At 43.1% G+C, this 23793-nt stretch overlaps 1 protein-coding gene across 1 annotated transcript in view; it reads right to left on the reverse strand.

Moving 5' to 3' along the window:
- The window catches only part of ROCK1 (Rho associated coiled-coil containing protein kinase 1), a gene marked incomplete in the record, with an annotated part of 198119 nt that overhangs the window by 112131 nt on the left and 62195 nt on the right, over nt 1-23793 (reverse strand). Inside the window, 2 exon segments of the mRNA XM_077492551.1 lie at nt 10204-10342; nt 20759-20903. Coding sequence (XP_077348677.1) covers nt 10204-10342; nt 20759-20903 — 284 coding nt within the window.

Consider the following 23793-nt stretch of genomic DNA (forward strand, 5'->3'; position numbering starts at 1 on the left):
ATTAGAGAAGAAGAAATAATTGCCTATTGAAATTGGTTGGGTGCATTAGCCACACTCTGTCCACCAGCACAAAATCCAGATAACCTCAGGTATATTTCATAAATACATAGTTAAAGGATGCTATAAATGGCCAAAATGTGTTCTAAGCTGTATTTTGACTAATGGGGCTTGCCTGTACTTCTATCCACATATTCAGCGCAATCCCTTACCTACAGAAGCACCCCCTGACCAACCCTAGAAGAACTAAGCAAGACGGACATCCAATGCTGTTGGAATGACCACTTTAGCGGAAAGGGAATAAGATGGTTGTCTTAAGAGATCAGAGTGATCTATTATATTTCCTCAACTACTGGACCAAAGGTGACCCCCGCCAGACTACATAATCAGCAGAGTATACGTTGGTCCCATGGCTTCCTTCAACACACCAGCTCTAACAGGAGAAGGATCTCCTTCCTCCTTCGCCATCCATCAAATGTCTTATCTATGAACGTGACAGGATAAGCATCCCAGACAACATTCTGTATCACTGCCTGGATGTCAGCAAAAAAACACACTTTTTCAGCTCTGTTATTCAGACTATTACCTCAAAGTGCACTAAGAGGTCAGCTTGTGACTTCAGGCTCCCATGAGGTATGCCTAACTCCCTGCCCTTACCTTGTGTATTGCCTTTTGACTCCTTGTCGATATGGATTGGGGCAAAAACGCCAACTCTGAGACATTAGACCAGGTAATACTTCTACTGCATCTCGCTGCCTTACTACTAGAAACTGGACTGAATTGCGTCTATTATCTAAATGGTACATGGAACAACGTTTTCATTATGGATCCCAAATGTGCAGCAAAAAACTTCAAATAGGTCAGGAATGGGGAGACCGACCCAATTACCATAACCGCTATCCCAAGAGAGTTGACGCCATGTATGGGAGCACTATCCATTGTGGATTCTCCTAGTTAAGGTAAGACTCTCTGCCAAGAATACATAGCCGTTGGAAACTATTGCATTCTTCATTATTCATAAGATAATAGCCACACTCCAATCTTGGCTATTCCTGCTTGCTTTGTCAGCAAAGTGACTGCAAACAACATGTCTCCACCTGAAACAACCATTCCTTGACACGTTTAATTACTCCTGGCTTGCTCATAAGGATAGAGGAAGTCCCCTATCCTTGAAGGTTTTTAGCAGGTTCCCCAACATTAAACTTGCATTTATCAATCAAATGCATCTAAATATGAAATATATTGCAGCTTATTCTGCAGCATTAAAAAAAAAAAAAAAAAAAAAAAAAAGACTTTTCAGCTACTTTCCATCAGTTTATATATGTTCAACATGTCCTTTATTTAGCACTAGATAAATATTTCATTCATACTGCCCTTAAACCTGGTTATATAGATGATTTTATCTGACTGCACAAGTGTTTGTATGCTGCCTTATAAGGCGCTCTCTCTTTCAGAGCAGGGAGCACAAGAGTTCTATATCAGCTCATATGCTACAATGTGCAGTGTCATGGTCTTGGTAGCAGTGAGTGTTTATACCAATTAGCCAAATTCTATGTACAACAATGGCTATCTTTCATACAAGACAAAAAATATTTTTAGGACCATTCACACCTAAAGTGATACTAGATGATATCCTTATTTTCCAAAAAGGATTCATACACATCCACTAAAGAGAAACTTTGGTCAGAAAACTAAGCCACGATAGACCACTTCAGGCTGGCATGAGAAAAGATGGTCTGCAATTCATTGCTCTTTAAAAATATTTAAAATGTATTTTTTCTTTAAGACTTATTGTTGCTAAAGGAGGGAAAAAAACAACAGGAATGATACAGACCGTGCAAAGGGAACACAGATTATAGAGGGAGAAAATAAAAGGAGAGGCAACAGGACAAAATATGTTGCTAGGGAGACAAAAAATAAAAAATCTGGATTTTTGAAACAGCGGGTTAATAGGCCACCTTTAGGTGGACACTGGCACGCCCTAAGACCAGAAGTGCACTCCCTATATAACCCTTCCCACTACCGGGAGTACCTCAGTTTTGTAGCCACTTGACTTGGACCATCTCCCCTGGACAGAAGCTTCTTCCAGGACCACTCCCCAGCCTAGAAGGCTGGGATCCGTTTCCAGCACTTTCCAGGATACTGACAGAAAGGATTTCCCCTCTTGGAGGTTGCTGGCGATCAACCACCAATTTAGGCGCTGGTGAACGTCGGGGGATAAGCGTATTGGAAAATCCAAAACCTGAACATTATTGTTCCAGACCGACAGGATAGCGTTTTGTAGCAGTCTTGAGTGAAACTGCACATAAGGGACAGCCTTGAAGGAGGCCACCATTTTCCCTAAATCTCATGCACAGCCAAATAGGATTTTTCTTTGCTTTGACAAGTTGAATTAGTCCTATAATGGAACTGATTCTTGTCTGGGGTAAGAATACCTTTTTCTGTATGGTATCTATGACCAGCCGCAAGTACTGTAATCTCCTTGATGGTTTTAAGGAGGATTTTTCTAGGTTGAGTATCCAACCCAGAGATTCCAGGTAGTTTAAAGCTGTGATTAAACTTTGGTTTAGACCAGAGACTGAATGGTCTATTAAAAGTAGATCTTCTAAATAGACAGTTATGCCCTGAGCCCTTAATCTGGCTAAAGGAGGTTCCAGAATCTTTAGGAACACCCGCTGTGCGGTGGCTAGACCAAATTGCAGGGCCACAAACTGAAAATTGTGATTTTCTATCTTGGATCATAGAAATTTCTGGTGAGTGGGAAATATTAGCACGTGGAAATATGCATCCTTGACAACGATCAATGCCAAAAACTCCCCTCCTTGTAAGATGGAAACAACCGATTGGATTGATTCCATATAAATGGACCGGATATTTAAGTGCCGGTTCAGATCTCTGAGATCTAGAATGGGTCTTAACTCTCCGTTTGGTTTTGGAACCGCAAAAAGGTTTGAATCAAAACCTGAGCCCTGTTCCTCTAAGGGAACCTCTGATATCACCAGCTGGGATAAGAGATGATCCAAAGATAGAAAGACTTTTTTCTCTGGATCCCTGGGAACCTTTGATCTTAGAAAATAGAGACGACAGAAACCCTCGGAACTCTAATTTGTAACCTAGGGAAACTGAGGAAGCCATCCATCTGTCTTGACATTGTTCCTGACAGATTCTTTCAAAATTTAAGAAACCTCCCCCCACTCGAGTGAGGAGGCTTTAGCATTCTGTTTTGCAGGCTTTCTGCCCCAAGACCTCTTTTTACCCTGGTGCTGCCCTTGGGGTCTTCCCCTTAAACCTGACAGTGGAGGCCGTCAAGACTGCCTAGAGGTTGACGCCGCACGCTTAAAAGGAGAAATGTTTAAACTTATTTACTGGTAAAAGAGAGCTTTTCCCATTAGAGATCCTTTGGATGTATTTAACCAGATCGTCCCCAAATAGCCGTTCACCATGAAAGGGGAAACTGGCCAAGAGTTTTACACGGTGCTTCTGCTGACCAATTTTTCAGCCACAGAACTCTGCGAGAATGAACTAGTCCTAGCATAAGCCGTGAGGCTTGGATGATAGAATCTTTCATAGCATCTACTGTAAAACATAGTGCATTCTGATACGCCAGCCCATTGCTGGGCCTGCTAAACAAGAAGAATCTTAAGTATCTCCACAAACTGTTCCTTAATGGACTGAGATACACCAATTGCCACAAGAACCGGCTGGGCTACTGAACTTGCTAAAGACATATTTTTTTTAAAAAAGTTCCAATTTTTTTTATCTGCTGGATCTCTTAACATCAGCGCATTATCTACCGGACACGTGCGACTTGATCACTGAGGGGATTGCAGCATCAACTGCTGGAACCCCAATTCTTAAAGAAATCCTCCTCCATAGGATATAGTGCAGAAAACTTTCTGGGAGAATAATACTGTTTATCCGGATGTTCCCATTCAGAATATATAAGCTTGTTAAGCCATGAATAGGAAAAGCATCCCCAGATGGGGGAGGTTTTAGTGATCCCAAACCAGAGGTGGGTTCATCAAGAGTCTGCAGGCAGCAAAAATGTTGAACAAACCAATTTAGTAAGAGAGTGTACAAGCAATCTGTCCTGTGATACTACTCCCTCTATATTAGGATCCTCGGAAAGCGGATATATTAGTATCTTCCAAATCTCTTGGAAGATCCTCCTGATCCCCTGCCCCTTGCACCTCAATATGAGGGTCCTGAGCACTGGATGGGGATCTGCTACGTTTGGACCCACTATGGAGAGTGATCATAGCATCAATCTTCTTTTCCAAATTAGAAATGGTAGAAGAAAAAAAACCTCCTGTGTGATATATATATATAGGGGTTGAAGTGTCCAGTGCTGCTGCAACATCAGTTTCCCCTGACAGCTCAATATGACCAGCCACATCACTCTCAGAAGAGGATGACATTCTTTTGGAAATGGATTTATGTTGTTGTGAAACCTTCGAGCCCCTAGAACCCTTTGTGGTGTTCCTGGTCCTTTTTCCACTCATAGCCTGAATGACAAAGCAGAGGCACTACCAAAAAGAATGTACACTGCTAGGCTATAGTCCAGCACTACAAAGCTGCTATTAATGCCTAGCCTGAAATAGAAATAATATGTCAAGGGGAAAGCCTGTGTCACTAAACCTGAAGTAAGCCACCTCTGCTCTTGTGTCCCTCCACAGCCAGCAGCAGCAACACAGGGCTTTTAAAAACTACATCCACGTGTGTTTGGCGCCTGACAATGCCAACGCCATTCTAGTCCATCTCGGGAGTGAACGGGAGAGGGTGGCTATGTCCTACATACAGTGTGGAATGAATATATCCATCCTCTAAAAGCAAAACAAATGATAGCATTGAAAAAAAGTAATTTGGTGAAGGTTGGAAGCAATAGCGGGTATTTTTTTTTTTTTTTTTTTTAGTTAAGCACTCTTAAACGTAAGTTGTGTCACTTTAACCACCTTCTTTCTTGCCTGGCCAGACAGGAGCTGCACCAATGCAGGAAGACGTACCCATATGTCCTCCCACATCAGAGGCTTTTTCACGGCTCTTACAGCATGGACCCGTGATTGGTGTGTCCCCTTGGCACAGTTGATCACATAAGGCAGAGGACCAATGAAATTTGTTCTGTACCATGTGATAGTTGTGTCCAATCACAGCTTCACAAAAATGTTAACAAAAGCCGCATCATGTGGCTTCCAGCACTCTCTCCTCCCACAGAGATCATCTGTGAAAGAAAAGAGCCATTAGACCAGTACAGTGAGTACCCACAGCTGTCACAGTTTTTAACAGAACACACTGCCAGCCAGCTCAGAGTCCGGGATCACTAGCAAACAGTGTACGCTGCAGCAGTCCACCTGTCCCAGCGTCCCCAGTGCTGCCAGGAACAATGTCCTTGATTGCAGTGACACCAGGCCACTAAACACCAGCACCCTGATCATAGCCACACTAGTGTCACCAATTTCAGTGACACCAGACCGCTATACACCAGGTAAAATCGCCACACTAGTGTCAACAGAGCCAGTATCCCTGATTGCAGTCAGGCCAGACAGCTATACATCAGCATCAGTAACCTGATCACCGTCACACTAGTGTCAACAGTACAGTTTAACCAGAACCCAATCATATTTAAAACATCTAGACCAGCGAGGAGGCATTGCAGATCCTGAGCATGAGACCAACTTAGATTATGAATATGAACAAGTGCACAGCAGTGGTTCACTAACCAATTTAGAGGAGGAAAGGGTCACAACAAAAAGAATGAGGTGTTCTGAGGAGCAGCAGGCAACCACCTGCAGCGGAATACATACCTGTGAAGTGGGGGGCATCAGCAGTGCAATACACCCAGATGAAAGGCCAAGAAAAAGTAGCGAGGTCTCGCATCCACAACCAAGGATTAGAGCCCATACTTGTGATTCTAAGGCACTTTTAAATCCTGTACTTTCAAATTCAGCAGCACCTATAAATGCCCAATTTAAACCAGAGCAAGACATTGAGGCAGAAAAGCAAACATGTTACACTATTTTATTTTTTTCACAGAAGCTTTTTTTTATTACATTTTGGACCAATCTTTATGGTCAGCATTATACCACTAAAAACCCCAGCTCCATTTATGCCCATACATTTTTTTTTCCTTGGCTTCACAAAAAAAAAAAAAAAAAAAAACTGCAGGTCTTTTGGTCCACACAACCTGTTCAACATATGCAACTCTATTCCACCATTATGTCCAGGAGACGTTATAAAATAATTACACAATTTCTACATTAGAATGACAATTCCCAAAGTCCTGCCTGAAAACACACCGAATACAAGCTTTAAAAGTTAGGCCACTGATCAAATATTTTACACCAACATTTTCTGAAATGTTTACTCCTGACAAAGATATTTTACCAGCAGAATTGGCATAAATATATCTCAAGTAAACAAGCCACATACGGCGAAAAGTAATCTAAACTTTGTGAGAGGACCCCAGGGTGCATATATAAGTTCCATGTTTATGAAGGAAAAAATTACCAACCTATGTGGAGCAGTGGGAACACCGTGTGGGAGCTTGCATTACCCCCATTCCATCAGGGGTACCGCTCTACATGGACAACTTTTACATCAGCCTTCCACTTTTCCACCACTTTTAACTCAAGAAAACTTTAGCCTGTAATAGTGTGGCCAAACCACCAGGGCTTCCCACAAAGATTGGTTGCCATAAAGCCAAAAACTGGAGAGCCAGTTTGTGGAACGAAGACATTTTGTCCCTTAAATGGAAGGATAAGTGGGATGTGTATGTCCTTTTACCCATCCACTAAGACATCTCAGTAGAAAATTTAAGGAAGGCACGGTCCAGTACAAAAACCTGATAGTACACAGGACTACAATCAATTCACATGAGGCTTGGGTTATAATTACCAAATGTGACAGCCCTACTTAGCCACCAGACTATTAATCTATTAGAATAAAAAAAGCGGACATATACTTTTTTCAATTGGCATTGTACAACTCCTACATCATCTATCAAAAGCCTACAGAAAGAAACCTTCCTATACTACTGTGATTGTAACTGACCTACCTTATATATCAAGGCAGCACTACACCTGAACACCTTTGTTCTGCTGGAGTAGATTGCATTACTGGCACTTGCCCAATTTTATACCTTCCAGCCAAACAGGCCGCCCAGTTTTTTGTTTTTTTTACATAAAATCATCCACACAGGATTATAACAGAGGGGATGGTATGAAGATGTGAAAGTGGCTTAACAACCACTTAAAGCTTGTACTAGTAAAGAACCTAGAAAAATAGGCCAGTGGTTAACAGTATACATTACAATCCTAGGCCTCTATAAGGACACACTAACACTGTAGACCTAGCCCCACTAACGGCACTGACATACAGAACCTCTGGATACAGAAGCTGGCACTACGTTTTTGGAAGGTCATTGCCCATTAAGCGTTAAGGCAGTTACTATCATATCAGTTTAAATCAATATTAAAATAAATGTATCTTGCCTCGAAGCAAGACCCTGGAGGTACCTGTATATACCTTACCTATGTGACCACAATATCTTCCACTAACCCCTGGGACTTTTATCTTCATTATAAAGTGTAAACAGATTACCCAGCTATGATATGTTAATGACATACTCTACACTTTCAGACATCACTCCAGCATGTGGTGGCGAGTCTGTTTCTACCATCTATACAAGTAGCTCATTAGGTGGCATAGCATTGTCAGCTTTATCCAGCTCAAAAGTCCAAGCTTGCATAATAGGTGCGGGTGAACATATACCGTAAAAGCAAGAATGCTTGGAGGAAAAAGGCATAATTATAACCAATTTACAAAAAAATTATTACAGTACTTTCTTAAACCACCCTTTCCATTAAAAGCAGCAGCAATTCTGAAGTACAAATATAAACACTTTCTGAAGGTATTTACAAGGTAAAATGCTCCTATGCACTTGAACATGTCACAGTTAACAATGCAGGCTTTGTTTGTCTTCGGGTTAATTCACACTGGGAGCAGATGCTGTATTGGGCAGCCCAGGTGTCAATGGGCCCTTGCTTGTTTTTTATGATCATTGTCACACTACATGATGAAACAGGATGGTCAATATGTTGTAAAGCTCTGTGCAAACTGCTGGCGATATATTAAACCTGTATATTAAAGAGGAAGTAAACCCTTTCAAACCACTTTGACCTACAGGTAAGCCTAGATTAAGGCTTACCTGTAGGTCCAAGCAATATCTCCTAAACCTATATGGTTTAGGAGATATTTGCCCGAAAATGGGCACCGCTGTCTACGGCGCATGCGCCGGAGACAGCGGCGCGCAGGCGCACTAAATGCGGCAAGTCCAAAAATGGATTTGCCTAATTTGTCGACTCCCGTGCGCATGCGCGGGAGTGACGTCATCGCGGCTTCGCCGAATGGCAGCGGTGGAGCTGCGAGACGCGACTCCCGTGCGCATGTGCGGGAGTGACGTCATCGCGGCTTCGCTGCTGTCATTCGTCGGAGCTGCGAGACGCCACCAGCAAGATGGATGCGGCGGACTACAGGGGACAGCGGCGACTTCGCTGGCTCCTGTGTCAGGTAAGTGACACATAATGAGCTACTATGCGATGCATAGTAGTCCATTATGCTTTACCTTTGCAGGGAAAAAAAGAGGAAGTAAACCCATCAGGGTTTACTTCCTCTTTAATCACTATGCTAACTTTTTGCTGTGGTGCAACATATGCCACATCTATCCTGATAGTATTGCATTATGGATATGAATCTGCCTGTAATCCAACGTAGCAAGGTGGCCATAAATTTAATCAAAATCGCCAATTCTGCTGTAGTGCAGAGGACTTGCAGTGTTGTTCACTGCCGGCTACATTTATCCTTATGCCAGTTTTCTGTCTATCAGAACCAAAATGTTATATTTTACCTCATTAGTTCAAAGTACCTGTTGCCCATTCTCTCTGCCTAGTCCTTGTGTTTTTATGCTTGGCTTAATTTCCACCTTGGAGGGATGAGGTTTTTAGTGACAATTCTTGAATGAAAATCACTTCTGATGAGATTTTTATGGACTATATATGGTTGTATGAGTAACCCAATGCTTTCTTCCAGTTCAGATCTTATAGCGGCGATGGATGTTTATCTCTTTCCTATGACCCACCCCGCAACTGCAGCACTTTGAGGCCACCCTATACCAACAGCAACTGACTTTAATCTTGCATACCTGTGCTTCTGCAGATGAAATCAGACAGTACATATGGAAATACACCATGGTGTTGCAGCTTGCGAGAGTCCTTGATGAAGGATTGCCACCTTGTATCCTATCGCTTATCTCAATTTTGCCATAGGGCACGCTTAGTTACATCTTTGACAGCTTCTCCTCTTTAGTATGATTTTCCCCTGACTAATTTTATTCCCTCTACATGGCCATTTCTGTTCATTTAATTACTTTACTTCACCTTACAAATTAAGTCATTGGCCTAGGTTGCCATATTTGCTTACCATATTTGTTTCTTTGCTTTAAGACAACCAAATAGCTTAAATTATCGCTTAATTTTTTTGCAAAAGGGATGCTTGGGACACTTAAACACACTTTTGACACACTAGTCCAGAAGTCATTAAAACATCACCTAAAACAAATATTTTTTTAATCTATTGTGCTTAAGGCTTTTGTACACAGAACCAAGTTTTTCTGAAAATAACCAAATAAGTCTGTTCACAAAAGCCAAACAATTTATATTAGTAAAATTAAAGCGGGGATCCACCCTAAAGTGGAACTTCAGCTCATCAGAAACCGCCCCCCCCCCCCCCCCTCCGGTGTCACAGTTGGCACCTTTCAGGGGGGAGGGGGGGTGCAGATACCTGTCTAAGACAGGTATTTGCACCCACTTCCGGGCATAGACTCCCATAGGAGTCTATGCCTCTTCCTGTCCCGGAGTGCTGTCTGCTGGGACACAAACGGGTCCCAGAGACATCGCGGACCAAGCCGCAGCGCTTCACTTCCCGATTCCCTCACCCAGAATGGTGGCGGCAGCAGCCGAGAGCCGATCGACCAGCCTCGGCTGCTGACATCACTGGATCATGGGACAGGTGAGTGCCCATTTATTAAAAGTCAGCAGCTGTAGTATTTATAGCTGCTGGCTTTTAATAAAAAATTTTCCAGTGAAATCCCTCTTTAAGTATACATCAAGTTACAATAGCAGGACTAACCAGAAACAGAATACATTTTATTACCTGTCAGTAAGGAATGCACATATCAAGTTCTTTGCCTCTTTTGAGATTTCACTGTCTTCTGGAAATGTAAGAGAGTTCTTATGGTTCATAATCTTACTATACGTTCCAACCAGAGAATCTGCATAAAAGGGAGTATCGCCTACAAAAATCAGAAGAAAATCACATCACTTAGGTACAAATATAATTATTAGGCACTAAAGCTTTAGCAGTGTATAGCCACCAGCCACTCTCAGAATGCAGCGTGGGTGGAAAAAAAAAAAAAAATCATCATCCATAGGCTTTGTTTTTTTTAACCACTTATACTCCCCTCCTATCAAGACCAATTTTCAGCTTTCAGCGCTTATGCACTTTGAATGACAATTTCGCGGTCATACAACACTAACCAAATGAATCTTTTCCAATGACTTTTTTTTTATTTTGATATAAAAATTTTAAATGGGTAATTTGTCTGTCATTGATGTACGCTGATGAGGCGGCACTGATAAGTTACACTGATAGGCAGCACTTCTAGATGGAACTGATTGGCACTACTGGTGGGCTTTGATAGGTGGCATATACGAGGCTTAATTTACTCTTCCGTTTCGGGACCCACGTCCCTTTAAGATGAGCCGGTGATCGGCTTTTTTTCTCCTCTGCTGCCAGCGTGAGGAGAGAAAAAAAAGCGATCACCTAGCTTTTGTTTTGATCACCTGTCATTGGCTAATAGCTGATCACATGGTAAGGGCCTGGGCCCTTCCTCGGATCGGTGATCACCCCAATTCTCAGTGACTCAGTGATCAACGCGCGCGTGCATAGGGGAGGCCTCTGAACTGACCACGGTGTATCATGGCTGCTGAGACCAGACACTGTGAGCCTCCCCTCCTGCTGCTCTAATAACACTAACCCGTATACAGCCTCAGCGCTGCCTCCTATTGCAGTGTCCCACTCTGTGAATGATTTATAAATATAAATGCTGTAAATATCTTATTTAAGAGCCGAGATTGCGATCACTTTACCAGCCATCTCTCTCCTCCTCCCCTACAGACTTACATCAGCAGAGGAATCTCAGCCCCTCCCGCTGCATCTCTCAGAGGAGAAAAGGAGAAAGCTGGCCAGTCATGTGATCGCAATCTCAGCAGTGAAATTAGGTATTTGAAGCATTTTTATAAATCACACACATAGGTGGATACTACAATAGGAGGCAGTGCTGATGATATATACAGGTTAGAGTAGCTTAACCACTTTAAATATAAAAGTGATTACCTCACGAACACATAGATTGATAACTCGAAACACCGGGGGCTGTTAAGGTGTTTTTGAAAAGGCTAGGAGACTGGCTACCGCTCTGTTCCTCTGACTTCTATCCTCCACTTTACAAATTACAAACTGGAACAAGTACAGTGCCTTGCGAAATTATTTGGCCCCCTTGAACTTTTCAACCTTTTGCCACATTTCAGGCTTCAAACAAAGATATAAAATTTTAATTTTTGTGAAGAATCAGCAACAAGTGGGACACAATTGTGAAGTGGAACGAAATCTATTGGATATTTTAAACTTTTTTAGCAAATAAAAAACTGAAAAGTGGTGCGTGCAAAATTATTCGGCCCCTTTACTTTCAGTGCAGCAAACTCACTCCAGAAGTTCAGCGAGGATCTCTGAATGATCCAATGTTGTCCTAAATGACTGATGGTGATCAATAGAATCCACCTGTGTGTAATCAAGTCTCTGTATAAATGCACCTCCTCTGTGATAGTCTCAGGGTTCTGTTGAAAGCGCAGAAAGCATCATGAAGACCAAGGAACACACCAGGCAGGTCCGTAATACTGTTGTGGAGAAGTTTAAAGCTGGATTTGGATAGAAAAAGATTTCCCAAGCTTTAAACATCCCAAGGAGCACTGTGCAAGCGATCATTTTGAAATGGGAGTATCAGACCACTGCAAATCTACCAAGACCTGGCCGTCCCTCTAAACTTTCAGCTCAGACAAGGAGAAGACTGATCAGAGATGCAGCCAAGAGGCCCATGATCACTCTGGATGAACTGCAGAGAACTACAGCTGAGGTGGGAGAGTCTGTCCATAGGACAACAATCAGTCGTACACTGCACAAATCTGGCCTTTATGGAAGAGTGGCAAGAAGAAAGCCATTTCTCAAAAATATCCATAAAAAGTCTTGTCTAAAGTTTGCCACAAGCCACCTGGGAGACACACCAAACATGTGGAAGAAGGTGCTCTGGTCAGATGAAACCAAATTCGAACTTTTTGCCCACAATGCAAAACTATATGTTTGGCGTAAAAGCAACACAGCTCATCAGCCTCAACACACCATCCCCACTGTCAAACATGGTGGTGGCAGCATCATGGTTTGGGCCTGCTTTTCTTCAGCAGGGACAGGGAAGATGGTTAAAATTGAGGGGAAGATGGATGCAGCCAAATACAGGACCATTCTGGATGAAAACCTGTTGGAGTCTGCAAAAGACCTGAAACTGGGACGGAGATTTATCTTCCAACAAGACAATGATCCCAAACATACAGCAAAATCTACAAAGGAATGGTTCACAAATAAACGTATCCAGGTGTTAGAATGGCCAAGTCAAAGTCCAGACCTGAATCCAATCGAGAATCTGTGGAAAGAGCTGAAAACTGCTGTTCACAAACGCTCTCCATCCAACCTCACTGAGCTCGAGCTGTTTTGCAAGGAAGAATGGGCAAGAATTTCAGTCTCTCGATGTGCAAAACTGATAGAGACATACCCCAAGCGACTTGCAGCTGTAATCGCAGCAAAAGGTGGCTCTACAAAGTATTAACGCAAGGGGGCCGAATAATTTTGCACGCCCCACTTTTCATTTTTTTATTAGTTAAAAAAGTTTCAAATATCCAATAGATTTCGTTCCACTTCACAATTGTGTCCCACTTGTTGGTGATTCTTCACAAAAAAAAAAAGTTTGAAAAATTCAAGGGGGCCGAATACTTTTGCAAGGCACTGTATGTATATTGGGATGACAGAGCAAAGTGAGAAATCCTAATGTGCATGCTTGTTTCAGGTCTGTTACCCAAACTTTTGGAGCCAGAGTCAGCATAACAAGGCAACTAGCACTTGAAGCATAAACACATCACTCAATACTCAATACTCACCAGTTGAGTATTGACACAGTAGCTAAACCAATCTAAGCATACAAAGAGGGACCCTGGTAAAAACTACTCGGGAAGAAAGCGGCTACTATGGCAACAAAGGGAATTAATAGGGACCGATACAAAATTTATTGCGTTCAAAAATTGGCAGCTTAAAATATGCGCAGTATGGAAAGCAATATTATTGCACCTTCACATATACTAGATCAATAATTAAAAAACACTACAATGGTGAAGTATGGAAATGGACAAGAAAAAAAGAAAAGCACAAACCTGACAGAAAAAGTCTGGATGCCACATTCCATTCACAGAGATCCTCATGCAATAAATATTGCTTGATGGATATGAAGAAAACAGTAAAAGCAAATAGCACTTGAAGACTGAGAAGACAGCACTCGTAACTTCCATTTTTGCCTTAAGGAAAGGTTTAATCTAATAGGAACATGTAGCACAACAGGATGGAGGATGCCATTGCTGACAACTTGCTTAAAAAGGAATTTTGATTTACCTGTAATTTTCATATCTTGGAGTACAGTACAAAAAACAGGCAAAGCGTTCATACGCTATGGGTTGTAGTCACGTATCTTAAGGTAATTGGACACTTTAAAGGAGCTTTAGAGGAGCAGGGCATAAAAATGGCAGTACAATGTCCACATTGAAGTAGATAACTAAAACCACCAACAGAAGATAGAATGACCATGGCCGCTAGACAACCTCGTCATTGTAAAGTATGAGGAAAGGCTCTATACAAAAACTGGGCCTTTATCCAGAAACAAGTCTGACCAATATGGAGTTTAAAAAGGCTACTTTACAAGAGAGATCCTCTATGGGAAAATTATTTATGAGTTTTAAGGGTGGTTTCGGCAGGGCAGAGACGAACCCAAATAAGATCCCTAGGACCACAGGGTGCTGCAGGGGAGGGTTAATATGAGATACACTTTCAAGAAAGTTTTCTACAAAGGGTGAGTGAGCCAGAAATTGGATAAGGCTGACATCTGAGCTTTAAGTTCTTAAAGTGGTTGTAAAGTCATTAGTTTTTAATTTGAATGCATTCTATGCATGAAGGAAAAAAAAAAAACGCTGTCTGCAGCAGCCCCCTCTAATACTTAACTGAGCCCCATCTGGATCGAGCAATGTTACACGAGAGTCTCGGCTGTCCGGGACTCCCTCCCTCATTGGCTGAGAAAGCAGCAGGGCTCCATTGACTCCAGCTGCTATCAAAGTCAGTGAGCCAATGAGGTGGAGGGTGGGGGGGGGCACGCAAGCAGCAGCTCCATGTCTCAACTGGAACACAGAAGGGCGCGGATGGTCCCATAGCAAGCTGCTTGCTGTGGGGACACTCAGGAGGAGTGAGGGGCCAGGAGCATCAGTGAGGGGCCCGAGAAGAGAATCTGGGCTGCTCTGTACAAAACCACCACACAAAGCAGGCAAGTATAAAACATTTTTTTGGGGGGTTTATAAATGAGAGACATTATTATCACTTTAAGGCCAGGTTCTGGTCAAGACTTGTTTGCAGGAAGGTCAGAATGCAAAGCACAGAGTCATCTCAGAGTGAAATGACTGATCAAATCAGGTCAAAAAAGGGATTCCAGGGTAATATATCTTCCAAGAAGGGGTTTTTCTTGCTTTTAGTTCTTTGGAGCCAGTTTGGTGCAATTAGGATCAACTTTTTCCTCTCTTGCTCCAGAACCAGAGACTGAGGATCTCTGGTTTTGGCATCAAACCAAGGTAGTAGTTGTGCTAGGCCACCCATATTGGGAATCCTCCCTTATTGGCATTACAGGTTGGAAACATCTGGATGATTGGCACATTTTCCTTGATCTAGGTGATGGTGGCTGCGGCAGTCTGCTCTCCAGTTGTCGACTCATGGGATTGCTGGACAGCGAGTATCTGTCCAAGAGATCTGGTTTGTTTCCTTCCAAACAGCCAGACTCCTGGTGCCTCCTTGTTGATGTAGGCTACAGCCGTGGCATTGTTTGGCTGTAGCTTGATAGGGTGTTCCTTTAGAAGGGACATCCAGTGCTGCAGTGTCAACCAAACTGCTCTTAGCTTCAAGATGTTGATGGGGAAAATAGGATTTTTGTACTCGCCGTAAAATCCTTTTCTCTGTAATTCACCGACCGACACAGCTCCTCTCTTAGCCATTGGGTTGTTTGCCCTATCACTAGGAGATACTAGGCATTAGTTGTAACACAACACTCAGAACTCTTAGTTCTGCCCAGGGGGGCGGTCCCTTGGGTAACAACCCTCCAGTCTGCCATACAGACCTCAGTACATCAACAAGCAGTATAATGTAAAGATAAAAAAGGAGAGGCGGGTGCTATGTCGGTCGGTGAAGTACAGAAAAAATTATTTTGCGTTGATTACAAAAAATGCTAATTTTCTCTTATATTCACCAACCGACAGCTCCTCTCTTAGCCATTGGGACGTCCCCAAGCAGTACCAAACGAGGGGTGGGAAAAACAGCATAAAAAAAAAACTTTATCCACCATGGCAAGTGGGAACTAGTGAAACTTTATCCACAAAACACAGTGCGTGGAAAAACCACCAAAAAAATAAAAATAAAACAACAACAGGGTACCCTCAATCGGAATGATTACCCATAGCGGCACCAAAAACTGCAGAAAGTAATTCAACAGTGCATTAACTTAACGGTACTGTGTTTTTATCGAAAAACCAGGAAAAAAAAAAAAGGATATACATATTGCATAATCAATTGCAACTATACGGCCGCCTGCAAAACGTTGCGGCCAAAACAGGCATCAGCCGATGCACTGACGTCTATCTTGTAGACCTTGGTAAACGCGTAGACTGACGACCAAGTCGCCGCTCTGCACACCTGAGCGAAAGCCGATTGGTGTCGGAAGGCCCAAGACATTCAGATTGCCCTTGTGGAGTGGGTCGTGACCAGAAAGGGGGGCACCTGCCCCTTCAAGGCGTTGGCTTGTACTAAAATCTGTCTGATCCACCTGGAAATGGTGGCCGACGAGAACGCCATGACTTTCTTTGGACCAGCCACTGAAACAAACAGGGAGTCAGACTTCCGAAAGGGAGCCGTGGCAGGCAAATACAACTTCAGAGCCTAAACCACATCCAGAGTGTGAAGGGCCACCTCCTTAGGGTGCTTCGGCTTCGCTTTAGCGCACCTTTATTCCCATGCACCACCTTTATCTTGGCAATGAACAAATTGAGGATCGCTGTCAGGGTGTCCATGGGCACTGCGCAGTCTGCAGGTGACCCGGTTGCAATTGCCTGGATTTCGGGGGAAGAAACACCAGTTTCTGAAGCCATGCTGACCCTACCCTATCTGCCACCCGAAGGGGACTTAGGACAGTTACAGTCCCCACTCTCCTTGCTGTCGCTGGCTGAGGGTCTCTTTCCTGCCGGACTCACCACCCTTTGGAGTTCTGCGCTGTCCCACAAGTAGTGCCTGTAGTCCCTGAGTGCTCCCAAATGCAGAGGAAACAAAAGCGGTGTCAGTGGCAGCTGCCGGAATTAGCGCCAAACCGCTCTAGAAATGTGCTCAGGATTCAATAAAATGGCCGCCCAGCGGTCAGTACAAAGACATAAAACACAGGGAAAATGGCTGTGAGAGCACATGAGCCATGATGCTGCTAGAGAACACTGAAAATGTGTTCAGGCTTCCAGAAAAAACAAGAGGGGGTATCCTGGGGGTGGACTTTTAAGGCACGTACAAATTATAATAGTATATAAATTATTTTATTACATAAAACCAACAAAAAGTTGTGGGAGAGGATGAGAGGTAAGTCCAGCCGGCGTCCTGCCAATAAGGTCTCTCAGGCTTCCAGAAAATGGCTGCCAGTGTCCTGAATAGGCGATCACTAGGAAAATGGCTGCTGAAGCCCAGGAAGGCATGCTGCTCTCGCCCACACCTAAAATAGCCGCCAGCAGCTCCATGAGGTACAGAAAGAAAAACAATGGCAGAGAACAAAGCGCCGCACCAGCCAACAGCAGACCCTCACAGGCACCTTCCAGGGCATAAAACACAGGACCCAGGACAACGCTAGCCAGCCAGCTACCCCCATCCCAGGTAAGAGCCCACCAGAGAGCCCCTGTATATGCACACATACACTGCTGAGCAGCCACATGCAGCATACCCCCAGGGAGGGGGGGTGAAGATAGGGACAGGGAGAGAAGAGAGGGAGGCGAATGCCCAGCTGCTCAGCCCCACTGAGGCAGGGAGAGCTGTACTTACCAGTCCTGAAGAGCTGGGAGACATTCCATTGCAGAACCGATCAGTACAGGGTGGCTGCTGGCCTCGGCCTACTGTAACGCAGACATCAGTAGCCCGGTCATATGTGGGCCCTGGAGCATAAAAGCTCACGACCACCTCTGGAGCTGAGGTTTCATTGAAACCTGCCGGGCGCGTAGCTGCAGCCTGCACACGCTCGATGGCTGGACTGGGGAGACTACAAGGATAAGGGTATCCAGCCTGTCACCCAGCCGGCTGTTGATAGTAAATCACAGGATCATTCATCTTGCACAAAAAGCCAAGCTTCTGCATTAAAAAAAAGCACGGACAGATGGGCCCGCAGGGTTCCTAGGTCCTTCTTCACTAGACAAAATAAAACTGAGATCTGTCTGGCAGACTGGAGGATTTTTAACCAAGGGCCCGCCCCCCTGGGCAGAACTAAGAGTTCTGAGTGTTGTGTTACAATGCCTAGTATCTCCTAGTGATCGGGCAAACAACCTAATTGCTAAGAGAGGAGCTGTGTCGGTCGGTGAATATAAGAGAAAATGGTTTCTCCCAGTGACCATATTTCTTGTACTGTTAGGGATTGGAACACTCCTCACCAGCCTGTTAGACTTGTGTCTATTGGGATAACTTTCCAGCGATAGGAAGGCCTTGCCAACTGTTAGGGAAATCCTTGCTTGGCTGGACAGGAGGCATGGGTAAAAGAGCAGGACCCTGCTTTTGTTCCAGGCTGTTGAGCTGCAGAGTTCTCAAATGCACAAATGGTAGTGCCTTGTAAAAGGCTATCGCTAGGCTACTTTCACACTGAAGTGTGGCGTGCGCTGGCGGTAAAGTGTTGCTATATTTAGCGACTCTTTACAGTCATTTCAGCGGGGCTATTCGGCTGCTAGCGGGGCAGTTTTAACCCCCGATAGCGGCTGAAAAAGGGTTAAAACCGCCTGCAAAGGTGAGTTTGCAGGTTGCCCCATTGTTTTCAATGGGAAGGGGCGCTTTAGGAGCAGTAAATCCACCGCTCCTACAGCGCTTCAAAGATGCATCTTGCAGGACTTTTTTGACCGTCCTGACAGCACACTGCTCCAGTGTGACATCCCTCGGGCTTTCACACTGGAGACACAGCAGCGACTGTTTCAGGGCACTTTGCAGGGGCTATTTTTAGCGATGTAGCGCCCGCAAAGCCCCTCAGCACGAAAGGGGCCTTAGGCCTAGAACTCTCACAATCTCATTGTGCTATGTCTGCTATGCTATGTCTGTCACTTGGATCTCAATTCTGGAGAGCTGGTTGTAGAGCTGAGCCTGCAAGAGCATCTCAAACTTTCCATCTGTGAAATCTTTAAAGAAGCATTTTCAATAGGTAGAGTGGGATGTCTGTTTAGGACCGACACTGTGGGATCAACCACAGGTGTAGTGCACTTCTATTGCAAACCCTCTTGGGTTCAAAGATTGGAGTGGGGATTGGATGGATGTGAAAATCCTTTTGAGAGTAGCTGAACAGGTAAAGTTTTGCAGGATTTTGCAGGTCTCTTTGTACCCACGGGGCATGGCGAGACAAGAGAGGATCAGGCTGCACAATGCCATGGCTTTTCCAACAGACAATGAGCTTTAAAACATTAACTAGCATGTTTGAATGAAACTCCCTCTTCAATATAGAGGTAGTCTGGGAGAAAAAATAAAAATCTTTCGTAGCTTCCTTAAATACTGCCTTAATATCATTTTCAATCCCATCTGTGTCTTCTAGGACCGCCATATCGGGGGTCTGACTCAGGTGGAGAAATGGGTCTAGGAGATGAGGTGTGGGTTTTATGTGCCCTGGATGGAAGATGGCTGTACTAAGTCTATAATATCTATGAGAAAATGCCTTAGTCAAATAGGCCACTTTTTAAGTGCCTGAAAGAGCAGGAATCATAAGCTGAGACCGATGTTAGAGCCAGCTCTTGCTCCAATGTGGGACTCGCAATCCCTTTTAAGTTTTTTGTTTTGCAAATTTTCACCTGTGATTTTGCATCAACTCCATTTAGCCTGGTTCTCAGTATTAGCTACAAGAAAACTTATTAACCTGTGGGTTATTCACAGAATAGTGTGCAGGGTAAGCATGCCCATAAGCAGTATGTGGTAACCCAGGTGTAGACCATCCTCAGCCTAAGCTCTCAGTGGTTAAGTTTTACAGTCAAGTTTGAAAATTGTACACTGTGAGGTGAATACATTTAAACAGTGTTTTTACAGTAACAGTAAGGTACAGGACTTCATTTGTCCATGATGCTTAACTACATGAAGGCCAAACATCACCCATTACGGTGGGCATAGCACCGAAGGGGTCTTCAGTGATTGGGTTACATAAAGATGTACTACAGCTCTGGATCTGTATAGCACCCTGTGGCGAATTCAACACACTGTACCAAGTGCCAAGCTGAGCACCTATGCAAGATCCAGTGCAGGAAGCAACAGTAAAGACCAGGTACAGTTCCCAGGGTTTTACCAATCTGGATACACTGCCTCTATTTAGGCATCAGAAGACCTGAAAACTAGTTAAGCGCAGGGTGAATTTCTCTGAAGGAGAAAAGGTTCACCACCTTCAGACATCAGCACAAAACTAGTATATATAAAAGTAGATATAATACTTTCTTAAAAATCATCCTTAACCAAAGGTCTCAGCAGTTTCTACAGGTGGCCATGCAGAGTTAGCATTTTTTTTTTCTTTCATCCAGTGAGGTAGATTGAGTAATCCCTGAAGCCACCCTCCCTCCCCGTGACACTGTATTCTGACAGCGGCAATGGCCGCTGCCAGAATACACTCATGAGTGGCTGCAGCCTCTGATCAACTGGAAATTGTCTAACGTGTCCCTTCAACAAAAGTTGATTTAACAATAAACTTGTGTTAAGCAGAAAAGACCACACACTGATCGAAATTTGGCTCATCTATGCTGGACTGGCTGAATTTCAATCAGTGTATGGCCATCTTAAGTCATTGATTCTAAAGGAGAAAGCAGACCAGAAGAAGATATCACTCTGACCTTGCTGATCTGAAGTTTGACCAAGACAGGGAATAAAACAATTGAAGGCAATAAACCAATATTTTCAGGAAAAAGTCAGCCTCTATTTTCCCAGGAAAGGTTCACTTAACCAAAATAGTAATCCCTGGAGAGATGAAAGAACAAGTTCTTGTAGTCCTTAACGCTTTCCCAAATTTACTGCTGAAAATTGGCTTGGTATAAATACAAAGCGACAAATCCCTTACCTACAAGCATTTCATACAAGAAGACTCCTACAGACCACCAGTCACATTCTCGTCCATAGTAACCATCCCCACCTTGGGACTTTAACACTTCCGGGGAAATGTAATCAGGAGTTCCCACAGCTGTGTCACATCGTACCATTCCTTCCTGTGTCGCAAAATGAAAATTAATGGGTTATTACAACATGTAACAGAACAAAGAATAATCCAAACAGTAAAACATTACAATTATTTCAGCCTAATATACTTAATTACAAACTGGTTTTGTTCCTACTGACTACCAACGAAAAGGGGCTTTTTTTGGCTCCCACAAACCAATGCTGGGGTTTATTTTGTTCACTTACACCTATGCTTAGGGTTAATATTGATGTACAGTTGTGCTCATAAGTTTACATACCCTGGCAGAATTTATGATTTCTTATCCATTTTTCAGAGAATATGAATGATGAACACAAAAATATTTCTTTCACTCATGGTTAGTGTTTTGCTGAAGCCATTTATTATCAGTCAACTGTGTTTACTCTTTTCAAATCATGACAACAGAAACGAGCCAAATGACCCTGATCAAAAGTTTACATACCCTAGTGATTTTGGCAAGATAACATGCACGCAAGTTCACACAAAGGGGTTTGAATGCCTATTAAAAAGGTAACCATCCTACCTGTGTGATCTGTTTTCTTGTAATTAGTGTGTGTAAAAGGTCAATGAGTTTCTGGACTCCTGAAAGAGCCTTGCATCTTTCATCCAGTGCTGCACTGATGTTTCTGGATCCTGATTCACGGGGAAAGCAAAAGAATTGTCAAAGGAGCTGCGAAATAAGGTAGTTAAAACTGTAAAAAAACAGGAAATGGATATAAAAAGAGATACCCAAGGAATTGAGAATGCCAATCAGCAGTGTTCAAACTCTAATCAAGATGTGTAAAATGAGGGGTTCTGTTGAATCCAAACCATGGTCAGGTAGACCAACTAAGATTTCAGACACAACTGCCAGGAAAATAGTTTGGGATGCAAAGAAAAAGCCACAAATAACTTCAGGGGAAATACAGAACTCTGAAAACATGTAGTGTGGCCGTTTAAAAATGCACAATAAAGGAGGTACTTGAAGAAAGATGGGCTGCATAGCTAAGTGGCCAGAAGAAAGCCATTACTACGCAAATGCCTCAAAGTATCCCGCTTACAATACGCCAAACAGCAGAGACAAGCCTCAAACCTTCTGGCACAAAGTCTTTTGGAGTGATTTAGCTTTTTGGTCACAACCATAAACACTACATTTGGAGAGGATTCAACAAGGCCTATGATGAAAGGTAAACCATTCCTACTGTGAAACACGGAGGTGGATGGCTGATGTTTTGGGGATGGATGAGCTACAAAGACAAAGCAAATTTGGTCAAAATTGATGGCAAAATGAATGCAGTATGTTATCAAAAAATACTGGAGGAACATTTGCATTTAGCAGCCAGGAAGCTGCGCATGGGACGTACTTGGACATTCCAACATGACAATGATCCAAAACACAAGGCCATGTCGACCTGTCATTGGCTACAGCAGAATAAAGTGAAGGTTCTGGAGTGGCCATCTCAGTCTCCTGACCTAAATATCATTGAGCCACTCTGGGGAGATCTCAAAATGTACAGTTTGTGCAAAACAGCCCCAGAACTTACAGGAACTGGAGGCATTTTGCCAAGAGGAAATTCGTCAGCTTTACCATCTGAGAAGATAAAGAGCCTCATCCACAAAAGAATTCAAGCTGTCATTGACGTAAAGAGGACAATACACGGTATTAGGAACTGGGGTATGTAAACTTTTGATCAGGATCATTTGGGTAGTTTCTGTTGTAATTTACGAGTTAAAAAGAGTAAACACAGTTGATTGATAATAAAAGGCTTCAGCCAAACACTAAACATGATTGAAAGAAAAGCTGTTATCCATATTCTCAGAAAAATGGGGGGGGGGGGGTTGAATCTGATTCTGCCAGGGAATGTAAACTTATGAGAACAGCTGTAGATTACAAAAAATGCTGGGGGTTACTATCACTGCTACTGAGACTAATCAGGCTCAGTTTACCTTCACACTACAAGCCATACACCATGGCGTGAAACCCACTTTATTTGGCCACACCTCAAGGTGCTTGATGGGCAACATGGTGTGCTAATCCATTTTTCTTCTTGATCACTTCAAGGTGCCCCAGTATTTTCAAAATGTTAGCAACTATGCAAGAGACATTGTCTCTGACCTCCTGCATTTTAGGCAGATCGATATGCTAAAGGTCACTCAGTCTGCATAACGTTGCAGCCATACTTACTTTCTGAGCACCCTTCACCAGCAAATTCAGGTCCCGCCTTCAGTGTGCATGACGTTTTATTTTACAATTATTACAAAAATAATTTTGATATGTTAAGATCCCACCAGGTGTTAGATATGCTAGGTGTGCCACTATTACAGGTGCTGTAGATAATGAGATAAGTCAGGGCACTGCAGATGCTAAAGCTTTTTAACAGCACTGCCTGAGAAGCACAGAATAAACTCCAGTTCAACCCCATAAGCAAATATTGCAGATATGAGGACTTTCACCATTCTTTCATGACAATTACAGAAAGACTTTGTAATGAAATCAGTCTAGTAAACAAAATTTAACAGGGCATATTACTGCATGTGCACCTTCAGCTTGCAGCCTATGACATTCTTTTGATGCTATAACTGCAATTCAACAGGCTAAATGTGAAATATTGTTTTTATAATTATTAACTACTACCAAAAGTTATACTTTGTGCCTGATACTTTTTTCATTTTCAAAATGCATGCTTTTAAAGGTTTTTGAAATATTTTGTCTTGTGAAATATGTACAAGGAAAATTTCTTAATTAATGTTTCTATTATGATAGTCGTTTTTTTATTAAAATAAACTGATTTTATACAGCTAATTAAATAATGCAGAAGCCCATACACTCTGTAAAGAGGAACTGCAGTCTGCTCACATAGTTTGTAATAAAACCATCTTTGCCATGCTGAAGCTTCCCTCCAACCACTTTGCATATCATT

This window comes from Lithobates pipiens, unplaced genomic scaffold (genome assembly GCF_037356315.1).
Source record: "Lithobates pipiens isolate NorthernLeopardFrog02 unplaced genomic scaffold, aLitPip1_a1.2 Scaffold_19, whole genome shotgun sequence".
In the NCBI taxonomy this organism is placed as follows: domain Eukaryota; kingdom Metazoa; phylum Chordata; class Amphibia; order Anura; family Ranidae; genus Lithobates; species Lithobates pipiens.